This window comes from Meriones unguiculatus, chromosome 11, assembly GCF_030254825.1.
Source record: "Meriones unguiculatus strain TT.TT164.6M chromosome 11, Bangor_MerUng_6.1, whole genome shotgun sequence".
Classification (NCBI taxonomy): Eukaryota; Metazoa; Chordata; class Mammalia; order Rodentia; family Muridae; genus Meriones; species Meriones unguiculatus.
In genome coordinates this window covers 51,103,822-51,117,240 of record NC_083359.1, presented here as the reverse complement: position 1 = coordinate 51,117,240, position 13,419 = coordinate 51,103,822, and the positions used below count along the sequence as shown (strand labels likewise).

The window sequence follows — 13,419 nt, the reverse complement described above, 5'->3', positions numbered from 1 at the left end:
TGATTTTTTTTTTTAGGTAGGGGCTCATTCTTCAGCCCAAACCAATGCTACAGTCCTCTTCCTGTCATATATATAAATATATAATAAATATTTTATTATATACATCTATTTCTATATATAGACATAAATGTATATGTGTATTTATATATTTTTATTGTTGGTTTGGTTTTGGTTTGATTTTTCAAGACAGGATTTCTATGTGTATCCCTGGCTATCCTAAAACTCACTGTTTAGACAAGGCTGGCCTTGAACTCAAGAGATCTGGCTAACTCCCTAAGTGCTATGATTAAAGGCATGTGCTGCCATGCCTGGCCTGTAATTTATATTTTTAAATAGGTTACACATGCAGGCAGTTTGTTCTTTCTTTCCTGGCTTTCTTATTTAACATATTTGGTTATATTTTCTAATAAAAATAATTTAAGTTAATGTATGATCATTTACATTCTTGTGAAGGTCTTTCTGCTGCCTCCTGAGCAATACACTAATGCTGGAAGTTACAAACTTTCTGTAGCCTTTGAGTAGTGCCTGCTAAAACTGTGTCATCCCTTGAGCCTCCAGCAAACTTGGAAGTTTTTTTTCTTCCCCTTCCACAATATTTTTTATTTCACAGTTTTGTTTTTGTAACTCTTCATCCTGCTGCCTCAGCCTCCCAAGTAGCTGGGATTACAGGTGAGCACCGCCAAAGTTCGTAGATTTTTTTAACATTGTAAAATCTTTCCATGTCATTTATACCTCTCAGTAGAGTGAACCTTGAACTTGCTTTTCTTTCACAAATTGTTTATTCTCATGTTTTCTATTCTTTTAAAAGACACAATAGGGCAGTATTGATGTTTATTTTTTTTTCTTTTCTTTCTGTGTACCCTGCATTGGTTCATCTTAATCTCTTGCTCTGAGAAGAAATGTCCTAATTCTCCACCTCCTGCTTTGCAGGATATCATTAACAACACATCCCTTGCAGAGTTGGAAAAGCGGTTAAAAGAGACACCTTTTGACCCTCCTAAAGTTGGTAAGAATGTTAAACCTGAAAACTTTCAAACTTTGGAAATTACCAATATGTTCTGTAGAAAAAAATGTGCAATGTAATGTCTCTGAAACCATATTGCGTTATTTGTAGGCTTGGGCTGAGTGAACTTTTATGCCCTTGCTGGATGGCTGCTTTCTAAATAAAGATGGTATAATTCTACATCTAGCTACATCTACATCATGTTAAGAGAGTCAGGTAGGCATTCATTGAGATGTTTGGCAATTAAAGGTTTTTTTTTTATTTTTTTATTGAGACAGGTTTTCTCTGTGTAGCTTTGGCTGTCCTGAACCCACTTTGTAGAATAGGTTGGCCTTGAACTCACAGAACCCTGCCTGCCTCTGCTTCCCCAAGTCTGGGATTATAGGTGTGTGCCACCACACCTGGCTGGCAATTAAAGTTTTAAGGCTTTTATTTCCTAATGCTTGGAATTGTCCCAAAACTTGATGTATCCTTTTATCTGGTGTATTGTTTGGGCAGAGACAGAGTCAGTGACTAATCATCAGGTGCAGTGAAAATACATTTTCTGTGTGAGAAAACCCTAGAACTGGGTGTGTTGCTGAGATAAGAACATACCTCTTGTGTCCTCTGAGCCATGGAAAAAATATCATTGAGGAAAGCCAGAGGTCAGGAGGAACACTTGGTACCAGATGAGTTATGTGGGTTTATGTGGCCCCACCCCTATATTTTGGGGCACTGTTACCCACATTGTCCCACTGATGTGTAGTTAGCATTCCATGAGATGTGGCTAGAAAACTTGCAGAGACGTTGATAATAGTACTAATATTCCAGAAATTGGTGATGGACAGTATTAGGACAGGTAGGACCATAGGTATTTGCTTCCTTTCTGGGTAATAGTCCAAGAAATGAATTTCTAAGATGTGCTCTGGGTAAAGGGAAGGAAGTGTAGTGTAATAGAATAGTTGACCTGGGGAATAATGAGCTTCAGCAGGTGGTGTCAAAGGTCTTACTTAAGCACTACCATGTTAAAAGGCTTTCTTTGGAAGTGTCAAGCCTAATATTTAGTGTGTAAGGAGTAAAGAATTCTTGCATAAAAAGCATTGTATTGGCATGAAAATGGCTCCAGCCATTCCATCAACAGTTTCTGCTCATGCTTCTGATGAAGCAGTGGCCTTTCTAACATTCATTTCCATATTGATTATATGAAATAATTACTTATTATCCTGTCCTATTATGTCCTATTATTTCTCTGGTATTTACTGAGAAGCAGATTATTCTTCTCACATTCTCTCAGCACCTGTGTGTATCAGCATGACTAAGAATCCTCTTACAAAATGATTTTTGTTGTGCAGTGGCCCCATGCATTAAGGGCAATGTTATATAGCAAGTTCTGATCTGTTTTGGAGTTGAGTATACTCTTGTCTTTAAATTGCTAAGCTTGCCAGTATTCAGTTGGACTCTTTTGTTATTTGGGGATCACTTGGGAAACTGATGGGTTATGAACATGTGCTAGATGAAACCTTTAGCAACGTCATGCCATTTGTTGCCTCCCAAAAGCCTTATGAGGGAAGGTTGGTTATCACCTCCTCTATAAAACTAGGAGCTCAGGTGAAGCTTTGCCCAAGGTCACATCACATGTGAGCAATGACCCCTAAGTCTTACTGAGTTTTTATTACTTTATTTTGTTTATTTTTTTAAAGACAGAGTTTTACTTTGTAGCCAACGTTGGGCTAGAACTCACTATTTAGCTTAAGCTGGCCTCAGATTTGCTGTGGTTCTTCTGACTCAGCTTCCCAAGTGCAGAGGTTAAAGGTGTGGCCACTGTGCCCAGCTTAGAGTCCCGCTCAGTCTCTTTTGTGTCCTACATGATGGTAAGAATAGCAAGGAGCAATTGTCTCAACATGGGAAACACAGGATTGCACTTTGCTCCAACCAGTGTGGCAGAAGAGGTCTACAGCTGAATCTTGGTAAGGAACTTGAGGTGCTTTTCTGGTCTGAATTGAAATTCTTGTTTTCGGAAGCTTTGTTATCTCATATTGTAAGGTCTTGTATGGATGGAACTGAGAAATAAGACAGGTTTCCTTATACCTTCAGGGCACATCTACAATACACAAGATGTAGTTTGGATTTGGTAGGACAGCATGCTTACTACTTTTCATGTTTTGTGATGCTCTGTGGAAAACTGATGGTTTCTTTTTCTCTTTAGAAAGTGCAGAAGGCTTTCCAAGCTACGACACAGCTTCTGAGCAGCTCCACGAGGCAGGGTATGACGCTTACATCACAGGACTCTGCTTCATCTCCATGGCGAATTACTTAGGTATCTGTTTCTGTCAGATAGTGGATCTCACCTGTTTCTTGTTAGCTCAGCCTGGTGTGACAAATTACCGAAGACTAGGCTTAGATGAGAGACCCGTGTTCCTCATGGTTCTGGAGACTAGGAAGCTTAAGATTGAGGTACCCGACCCTGGACACTAGCCCTCAGACAGCTGTTGTTTACATATTTGCACACTGTAGAGTGCTAGAGGGAGGAAGCACCTGTGTATTGTGCTAAGGAATCAGTTTCCGTACTTGCCTCCCAAGTAACTCATTGTTTGGGATTGGGCTTCCATGTGGGAGTGGAGACGACAGTCTGTGCATCACCACCTAGGATCCGGCCACCCTTCTAGAAGCGCAAAGTTGGTGGCACACGCCTGCAGAAGCAGGGGGATCTCTGAAGGTTGAAGTCAGCCTGGTCTACAGAGAGAGTACCAGGATAGCCAGGGCTACACATAGCCCTGTCTCTAAAAATCCAACCAAATAACCAACCAACCAACCAAATAAATAAATAAACAAACAAACAAACAAACAAATAAATAAAAATAATAAAATAAAATAGAAGCACAAGGGTTTTGAGAGGGGAGCTGGAGGAGTAAAGGGGGACACACAGGAAGGGACAGCTGACACTACCCTGTAAAGTGTGTAGACCTTCAGGAGTACCTTTTACCCTTACTGAATGTAATATACTTGTGTCTGACCTTCTGCGCCTTGAGCAGTGCTGTGTGTAATACCTGCTTCTCTTCATTAGGGTCTTTACTCAGTCCTCCAAAAATGTGTGTGTCTGCCAGATCAAAACTCATTGAGCCCTTTTTTAACAAGTAAGTAATCAGAAGATTACAACTTGGTTCTCACACTTTGGACAAGCCCCATATCTTGGGAAAAAGGGATCTAGGGTACATTTTTATTAAATATTTCTCATCTCTAGTAGCTTAGATAGTTTTTTAAAGTAGAAATTGACTTTTTGGGAAGTAATTTCTCAAATATACTAGTTTAAAAAAGAAACTAAAAAAATCATTGCTTATGGCAGTATGTTTCTTCCAAGAAAAAAAAAAGTGTGGTTTTGGCATTTAAATTACATTCAAGGAATGCTTGTGTTTATGGTTAAGCTGGTCTCTCGCCCAGCAAACCTTACATGTGACATTATTATTTGTTTGTATTTGCTTTATTAACTGATTACATGTTATTTCCAAAGAGATGTTAGATAAATGGAGGTGTGCTAACCCATGAAGTCTTGATTGTCATTGCATGCTTCCATTCCCCTTTTTCACTTCATGGTGCTGAGGATTGAACCATGGTCTCGTGCATGCTGGCACTCTACTGTTGATCTTAGCTAATGAAGGAAAAGCTTGTTCCTATATTCTGCATTGTCATAGGAGTTAGATTGGTTTCTGAAGAAGTCTTTAAGTTCAGAGCATTTTTTTTCAAGACTCTCAAAGGTTCTTATTTTAAAAGTGTGATTTGTGCTTGTTTGGCAAGGTTCTGGCTAAAGTTATGGATCTGACGCCTAGGCAGCCAAGCTCTATACCACAGACCTCAACCTTCATCTTGGCCTCAGCTCTCTTACAGAGTTGATATTAGATTTTGTGTGAGCCAGAGAGAATGAGGCAGTCACGTCTATCATTGTAAGAAATAGCTATTTCAGGGTTGGTGATCCCATCTTTTCCTTACATTATGTACAGCACGTTACAGTTGTATCATGGCTTTACTGGTAGGATACTATTTCCTTAGGGTAGCTATATAAACTGTTCCACAGTTCTGTACTTAGTATGCTGTAGAGACAGCTGCTACTTCCAAACACTGGATTCTTACAGCCTCTGGACTGGTGGTAGTCTCTGAGTTAATGAATTTTATTATCCTGTGTCTTCCTTTATATTCTTTTTTTCCTCACTACTTTTCTTCCTCTATTGTTATTATTGTTATGTGTAAGTGTTTTGCCTGCATGTGTGTCTGTGTACCTTGCCTGGTACCTGCAGAAACCAGAAGAAGGAGTCAAATCTTCTGGAACTGGAGTTACTGACAGTTGTGAGCTGTCATGTAGGCGCTGGGAACTGAACCTGGGTCCTCTGGAAGAGGAGCCTGTGTGTTAACCACTGAGTGATCTCTCCAGTACCCTTTTCTTCTATTTTAGTTGGTATTTTATCTGGAAGTTTAGTGGAAATATGTATAGTATTGATGACCTTTTCAAAAGTGGGCTAGGTTAACAGTGTGCTGTTTATTGGATATTAAATTGAAATTTTTTGCATGGAAAATGAGTTATGCTAATGCACCAGGCATCTGAGTCTTTGGTGTCTGTCCAGTTCAATAAGTGTTGAGGGAAAAGTGAAAAATCAGTTTCTTAGTTTTTATCTCTTATTTTAGAGCAGTGTTTATCTTTGAAATTCTTCTGAAATCTGTGCCATAGACCATGGAAGCCACTGGTGACAATAAATTTGGTTAAGTTTTGGCCATTCATTATATTTTATGAACATGTTACACTCTATGTTCTGCAGTAGATTTCAAATTTAAATGTTTAGTTTCTGCAAATACTTGAGACAGCAGTTCTTTCTCTACAGAATTCAACTCCTAACAAAGTCAGGTGTTCTGGGTACCAACTGCGTCAGACAGTGGTGGTGCACACCTTTAATCCCAGCGCTTGGGAGGCAGAGGCAGGCAGTTCTGTCTGAGTTCAAAACCAGCCTGGTCAATAGAGTGAGTTCCAGGACAGACAAGGCTATACAGAGAAACCCTGTCTTGGAAAAAAAATTTAATAAAAAAAAAGTGCTTTTGTGCATGAATGTTTTGGAAATGCTGTGCAGCACTTGAATAAGAATCTGACAGAGAATTTCAGGCCTGTAATCAGACTCTTGAGACTAAGTCCAAGGCTAGCTCTGGGCCACACAATGAGTTGCCATAAGCCTGCCTACACAACAAAAACAGAAAAAAGAAGGAACTGTATATTAGGCTTCCTTTAACATGAAAATATCTCTCCATTTAGGACTTTTCTTTTTGAGAGGCTAAAATCTAAATACATATCAAAAACAGTTGACTAGGGGATAAGATCAGGAATCTTTCCACTGAAAAATTGACTTTTGGTGTTTTTTTTTTTTTAATTTGTAAAAGAAAAAGATATTTTTCTTTTGAAGAGAAAACATTGTGGTTTTCCTCCTTTGTGTTGTAATATCTTAGGCAATGAAGTGCTGTTTTCTTAGGCATCTGCCAGTGGGTCTGCTGCTGCTTCTGGCACACCTTCCTTCTTAGCACTGACTCTTGTAGGCCTGGTCTATCGTATTAAACCTTCAGTCTTACCATTTTTCAAGTTACCCTGTTTACAAAAAATCTAACATTAGCCCCCGACAGTATTTCAATTAATGATTTTAGAAAAATAGGGCTTTTGTGAAGGCTAACTAATTTATAATTATGAAATAAGGGTCTTTTGAAACAGGGTCTCATGAAGCTTCTGCTCTCATGTGTAGCTAAGGAAGATCTTGAACTTCTAATCCTCTTCTTTCCTTCTCCCAGGGAAATTAATTTTTATAGTAGTTTTTCTAAATGTAGCTTTACTACACTGGCATGAAATCTGATGAACATCAAACTGCCCTCAAACACACACCACAAATGGTATTTTGTTTTCCTTTCATCATATTTCTGTTTTAAAAGTAAAGTTTGAGGCAGGTTGACTAGATGGCCCAGTAGGTAAAGGCACTTGGCACAAAAGCCTGGCACCCTGAGTTTGGTTAGAACCCATGTAAAGGTGGAATGAGAGAACTCACTCCATCAAGTTGTTCTTTCATTCCCATACTCATGCTTAACATGTATACCCACATATACATAGCATGTACAAATAGAGTAATAATTATATATAGAACTTTTGAAAAGGAAGAAATAAATTTGTATTTCCATTTAAAAATTTGTGTGCATATGAATGTGTGTGTGTGTGCCCACTCACACTGGGAATTGAACCCTGTGTTTCATGTATGCTAAGCCTTACCACTGAGTTACACCTCCTGCCTATAAAGTCTGTTATGTTTGTGCATGTGTGTGTGTGTGTGTGTCAGAGTCAAAGAGAATTGAGGCAGATGAGAATCTGGTGGCAGTGTCCTGCTTGTTTATGTGGGGACTCTCTGGTCAGGAAATGATTTACTTTCTTTTATAACCTTGGTCTATTTTAATCAATACATATAAAACCAGACTTAGAGAAGATTCTTTGGCTAAACCCTTTCAGGCTGGAAAGTGATAAAAATACTCTCTGCTTTCACTTTTATTGAACCACAGGAAGCAGCGCCTAGCTTTTGCCTTGTATCTTATTAACAGCTATCTGTCTCTGCAAGGTACTTGACCTCTCTTATAGATAACCTTTTATGAAGGTTTATGAAATAGGGGTTCCACTTCTACTTAGTACTGCTTTCGTGCCCTGCCCCCTAAAAAAGATGTGGCTGTAGTAAGAGGATTGGTGAAATGTTTGTTACCTTTGGACATAGGTCAGAGTACAAAGTGTGAATTGTCTCCTTTTGTATGTTCTCCTTTCATGTGGGAAGATGGTGTCAGCCTGCTCAGGGAAGCAAGATCACTTTGAACTGGGGGAGTTAAAAAAGTCCTGTTATGGAGCTTCACAAAGAGAGCAACAGAACCAAAAAATATGGGCATAGGGGTCTTTTCTAAGACTGATACTCCAACCAAGGACCATGTGTGGAGATAACCTAGAACCCCTGCATAGCTTATGGCAGCTCAGTCTCTAAGTGGGCTTCCTAGTAAGGGGAACAGGAACTGTCTCTGACATGAACTCCGTGGCTGGCTCTTTGATCACTTTCCCCTGAGCAGTCTTACCAGATCACAGAGGAAGACATTGCAGCCAGTCCTGATGAGACCTGATAGACTAGGATCAGAAGGAAGGGAAGGAGGACCTCCCCTATCTGTGTACTTGAAGAGGGGCATGGGAGGAGAAGAGGGAGGGAGGGTGGATTGGGAGGGGACGAGGGAGGGGACTACGGCTGGGATACAAAGTGAATAAATTGTAATAAATAAAAACAAATAAATTAATTAAATAAAAAAGTCCTGTTATTCAGATGCTGATAATGCTGCAGTTATGGGAGTTTGTGACAGTGTATTTAAGAGCTGCAGGGAGAGAGGGGAGAAGACTTCCTAAAAGTCCAATCTCCCACATAAAGCACACCCGTGTTTTGTTGCTTTCATCTGTGGTTCTGGCAATAGACAGGGTCTTTCTTTAATTTTTTTTAGCTTATTAATATTGGAGAAGTACTATGAGTGTGGGTGCATGCATCCCATACCTCACGTATACTTTGGTGCATGTGTGGATGTCAGAAGACAGCTTTTGGGACTCTATTCTTTCTTTCCATCTTTTTGTGGGTTCTGGGGATCAAATGTAGGCTGTCAGGCTAGGTCATCTTGCCGGCCGTAGATTTTTCTTACAATATGTATGGCTCAAAATTTATCATCAAAGTTTTTTGTTTTGTTGTTGCTTTGGTTTTGGTTTTGGTTTTTTTGAGACAGGGTCTCTTTATGTAACCCTGGCTGTCTTGGAACCCACTATATAGATCAGGTTAGTGTCAAACTCACAGAGTTCCTTCCTCTGCCTCCTCAGTGTTCGGATTAAGTACACAACTATGTCCCATTTCATTGAAGTGATTTTGAAACTGAAGAGTTATAGGAAAACAAAATACTAAGGATTAGAGTCCCAGCTTTTGGGACTATAGGTCTAAGTGCTATTCATGTCCAGCAACATGTATGCAAGGTCAAGGTTGCTTGCTGGAAATGTGTGGGAGGGACATACTCTCATGTTTCTCCAGAGGGAATGGCCTGCTCAGCCATGTCTCCCCTTATGTCTCTGGTCTTCCCTCTAGGCAGCTTGCTACTTCTCAGTGCAAGTGTGAGCTGTGCTGTGGGGAAGCATGTGTGTCGTGGTGTCATACGACTGTTTCCTGAGTTCTCACCCTTCTGTGCTTCAGCTTTCTCATCTGTAAATTGTGGCTGCTAGCATGCTGTGCTGGAGGACTGTGAGGGTAAAAAGTCACAATATAACATGCTCAGTGTCTGGCCTATTACAGCCTCAGACAGCTTGTCCCTGCAATTGCTGATCATATGAACAAGTGCTTAGAGTGAAAGGAGTGCTGTTTGGTTCTTATGAGATGCACTATATAATCATACGTTTTGTAGTTTAAACTTTTTAAGAAGAACTTTGTATTAAAGTTATTATCTATTAAAGGGTCCTTGACCAGAAAGAAGAAAATCCTGCCTGTAGCTATTGATGTGTAGGGAGAAGACTTGAAAGGGTCATTTTTCATCTGTTTTTGTTTTCCCGTGTAGAGGCAAGTGGCTATGTTATTGTCTGGCTGCCACATTCTCAGTGGCATTTCTGCAAGGCAGGGTAGTAAGGAAGTGACATCTACAAAATTATTCAGCACATGCTGTTTCTTTCCTTTCCTTTTCTACCTTCTTTACTGAGGAGAAAGTCAGTGCAAACGGTTTATCCATCCACCCAGAGTATATAAGTTAATGTTTTTGGCATGTGAAGTTAAATTTTAACAGTTTATTTTGCATGTGTATGTGTTTGTGTATAGGTGTGCACTGTATACAGATGTGTGGTGGTCAGAGAACAACTTTTGGAAGTCAGTTCTTTGCTGCCATTGTATGTGTTCTGGGGATCTCAGGCAAGCACCGTGATTCACTGAGCCATCTTACCCCTCAGGGCTGGTAATTTTTTAAAATTGTGATAAAACATCTATAACTTTTACCATCTTAGCATTTAAATACGTTTTAATACAACATTGAGCAATCACCAACACCCTCTAATTCTAGAACCTTTTTATCCCTTCAAACAGAAATCTGTGACACTCAGGGAGCAAACCTACCCTCCCCTGATTTCTCTCCTTTTACCTTTTCACCTTCTTGTGGATATGTCCTTTGATAGCCCATTTGTTTTTGAGCAGTTCATTGCTCCAGTGAGAGTCAAATGTGTTAAAACTATAGACATTTTAGAAACACCAGCAGCATTTTCTTTTGTAATTGTTCTATATCATGATCACTTCTTGGGCTGTCAATCTTCCACATGCATAGATGTGTCTTTGTGGGACCATCTCCATGAAGATGTTGACTTATAAGCATTGTGGCAGGGGAGATGGAAGATTCTGCAATACCAGGGGCATCTGCTTGAGGACAGTCACGTCACCCAAATGGATTTTGCAAAGTAGCTCAAGCTGGCTTTGAATTTGTGACCCTCCTGCTTTGGCCTCTTGCTCGCACTATTATATTTGGCTTTAAAGGTGGTTTTGTTCTTCATCAAGGGAAAAAGGTGTATTTTAGGTATACTGAATTACTCTGAAGTTTTAAATCTGGTTTTTAATACTAGTGCTTGGTTTTGTGGCATCTTCAGAGAAGTAGTGCTTCCCTCAAGTTGGTATCTAATTTAATCTTGAACTTTTGATTGCCAAAACATTTATTGGTAGGGCTGTCTAGGCTGTGGAGATGGCTCAGGGGGTAAAGTGCTTGCTGTGCATACATGAGGACCTGCCTCAATGAATAATGTGGAAAGTAATCCAGGCAGATACTGGCTGTCAGCCTTGGACCCCGCATGCATGTGCGCACACACAGACACACACATGGAGTACATATGGATGCACGTGTGAAAACAAAAGAGTAATATAAACCAGCTAGGGGATAGCATACCCATTGAATGTCTTCTACCATTTAGAACACCTAAGGTAATTGCCCTCCCAAGAGCAACTTTTACAGGTGGCTGATAATATCTGCATTTTAAAGCTGAGCCGTTTGTTTCACAGTAGCCAAGTCAGGGACAATGTGGGTCTGTCCTTGCCTTTTTCCATAGCACAGAATCCAAAAGAGGCAGGCTGGGGCTTGTGTCTTTGGGCAATTCTTTTTCTCTTAGCATTTGGCTAGAACATTGGTTCTGAATGATGTTATCTTTGAGTATGACAGTGATTCACAGGCTTTGCAGACAATGCTTAGTTAATATTTTTATTTTATGTGATTTGATATGGTTCATTAGATGGAGTTTGTTCCAATGAGCTGTTGGTTTTCTTTAATTCTTTTTTATAGATCTAAATTTTAGTGTCAGTTCTGTTTAAGGAGGACATGCATTGGCTTATGGACAAATATGGGGGATGCTCTATTTAGATTGAAAATTATACCTCCTACCTGAGTGAAAATAAAATAAGCTGTGGCAGTTGTAGAACTGGTGGCTACTAAAAGGTATGAATTTCCCATTGGGAGTTTGGTGACTCTTTCTCTGTTGGGTCAGATAGCATTTAACATTTTGGTACCCTAGCTTAGTGATGGAGAAAGGGTACAGCTTTACTTAGCAAAGAGTGAAATATTTAGTTTTTAGGAAGATGAATAGTTTGGGGATGTGAGCTTTTCCCTTTTGCTAGGAAGAAAGATCAGAGCAGACACAGTCCCTTATTAAAACATATCTTAACACTAGGTCTCTTTTCAGGTTAGTCAGGCCTGAGTGTGCACATATTTGATGGGGCAAAAAGTTAGACCTTGTATTCAGACCCGTTGGGGTTTCTCAGCCCTTTGTTTTGCAGTTGGACTGATGTCCCCCAAACTCGTAAGATCGGGTGCTCAAGACATGGCATGATAGCCCTCTGCTCTGTGACTACATGGCTGTTCTGTTTCCAGCTACCTTGAAAAGTCATTTTACTCAGAGCTCCTTATCGGGCAGCAGTCTCATTTCCCATCTCTGTGCTGTGTGCTGTCATAGGCAGCTATAATTTAACGAGCATTTGGAGCCATAACTACCATGCCCCGCAAACATCTCGGGTCACTACTTAAGGAATTGGATGTTGCTTTAGAGTGGGCATCCTGCCTCCTGCCTCTCCTGATGGACTCAAAGGTCACCATTAACACAGATTTGTTTGTTTGTTTTTGTTTTTTTTTAAAGATTTATTTTATTTATTATGTATACAATGTTCTGCCTGCATGCCAGAGAGGGGGCAGCAGATCTCGTTATAGATGGTTGTGAGCCACCATGTGGTTGACTGGGAATTGAACTCAGCACCTTTAAGGAAGAGAAGCCAGTGCCCGTAACCTCTGAGCCATCTCTCTAGCCCTTGTTTTTGTTTTTTGAGAGAGGGTTTCTTTGTGTAGCCCTGGCTGTCCTGGAACTCACCCTGTAGAGTAGGCTGGCCCCAAATTTGCAGAATCCACTTGCTTCTACCTTCCAAATTCTGGGACTAAAGGTGTGCACTGCTGCTGCCGCCACTACCACCATCCCTGGTGGGAAGTGTAGGCACCAGTTCTTCAAACGCTGCTTCATTTGGGGATTCCTTAAAGCTTCCACCTCCCTTCCAATACCCCAAACCCAAGTAGGGGAAAACGAAGGTTTTAAGGGAAAGGGAACTTAGCCTTCTTTACTTCTTCCTGCTGGGTAGGGCCGTAGGAATCTTGGGGGGCGACACCAATATCTATCATCAGGAAATCCAGAAGTCCAGGTAACCAGCAAACAGTAAAAAAATGCTGCAGCAGCAGCAGCAAGACAGACCAGTAGCAAGCAGTCCTCCTCAGACTTGTCCAAGTGGCTACACTTTTTTTCCTCTGGGCCATCTTATTTATACCCCTTAAAGTCCTCAGAATTCAAGTGTGTCTTATTCGCTTTCCCTGTCCCTTCAGTTGCCATACTGGAAGGTCTCCTACTTAAAGAGCAGAAAGTGGAGAACTCTTTGTTTAATTTCTAATCAAAAGCAGTCTTTCCTTCCAATTTGTTAATGCAGAATTTTGCAGTTATCATCTCTTTCTATGCCAACTCTGTCTAAGTCTATCTATGGGACTCCCCATCCCCTGCTGGCTTTTGTTTTTCAGTCTTGCCTTAAGTTTTCAATTGTCTAGCCTCAATATATGTGCTACAGTGTGTATGTGGAGGTCAGAGACATCTTGCTGGAGTCTGTTCTTGCCTTTCTCTATGTGAGTCTTGAAGATCAACTTGGGTGTGAAGGCTTGTCAGCAAAGCCTTTACCAACTGAACTGAACTGCCTTACTGGACTTTCCGTGTCTCATTTGTCACATTTACCTTATGGTTCTTTTGACATCATTGCATATAGTGGGTTAATACTGGGCATTATTTTGTAATCTTTTTTGGACAGATAGGGAATGATCCAGATAAGCTATAG

General features: G+C 40.4%; 1 protein-coding gene across 2 annotated transcripts in view; it reads left to right on the top strand.

The window, feature by feature from the left end:
* The window catches only part of Parn (poly(A)-specific ribonuclease), a 154,116-nt gene that overhangs the window by 41,443 nt on the left and 99,254 nt on the right, over positions 1 to 13,419 (top strand). For both annotated transcript variants that reach the window (XM_021650819.2, XM_060364211.1), the window contains exons 16-18: positions 931 to 1,006; positions 3,189 to 3,299; positions 4,047 to 4,116. In XM_021650819.2, coding sequence (XP_021506494.1) covers positions 931 to 1,006; positions 3,189 to 3,299; positions 4,047 to 4,116 — 257 coding nt within the window. The remainder of the gene's footprint in view (positions 1 to 930; positions 1,007 to 3,188; positions 3,300 to 4,046; positions 4,117 to 13,419) is intronic.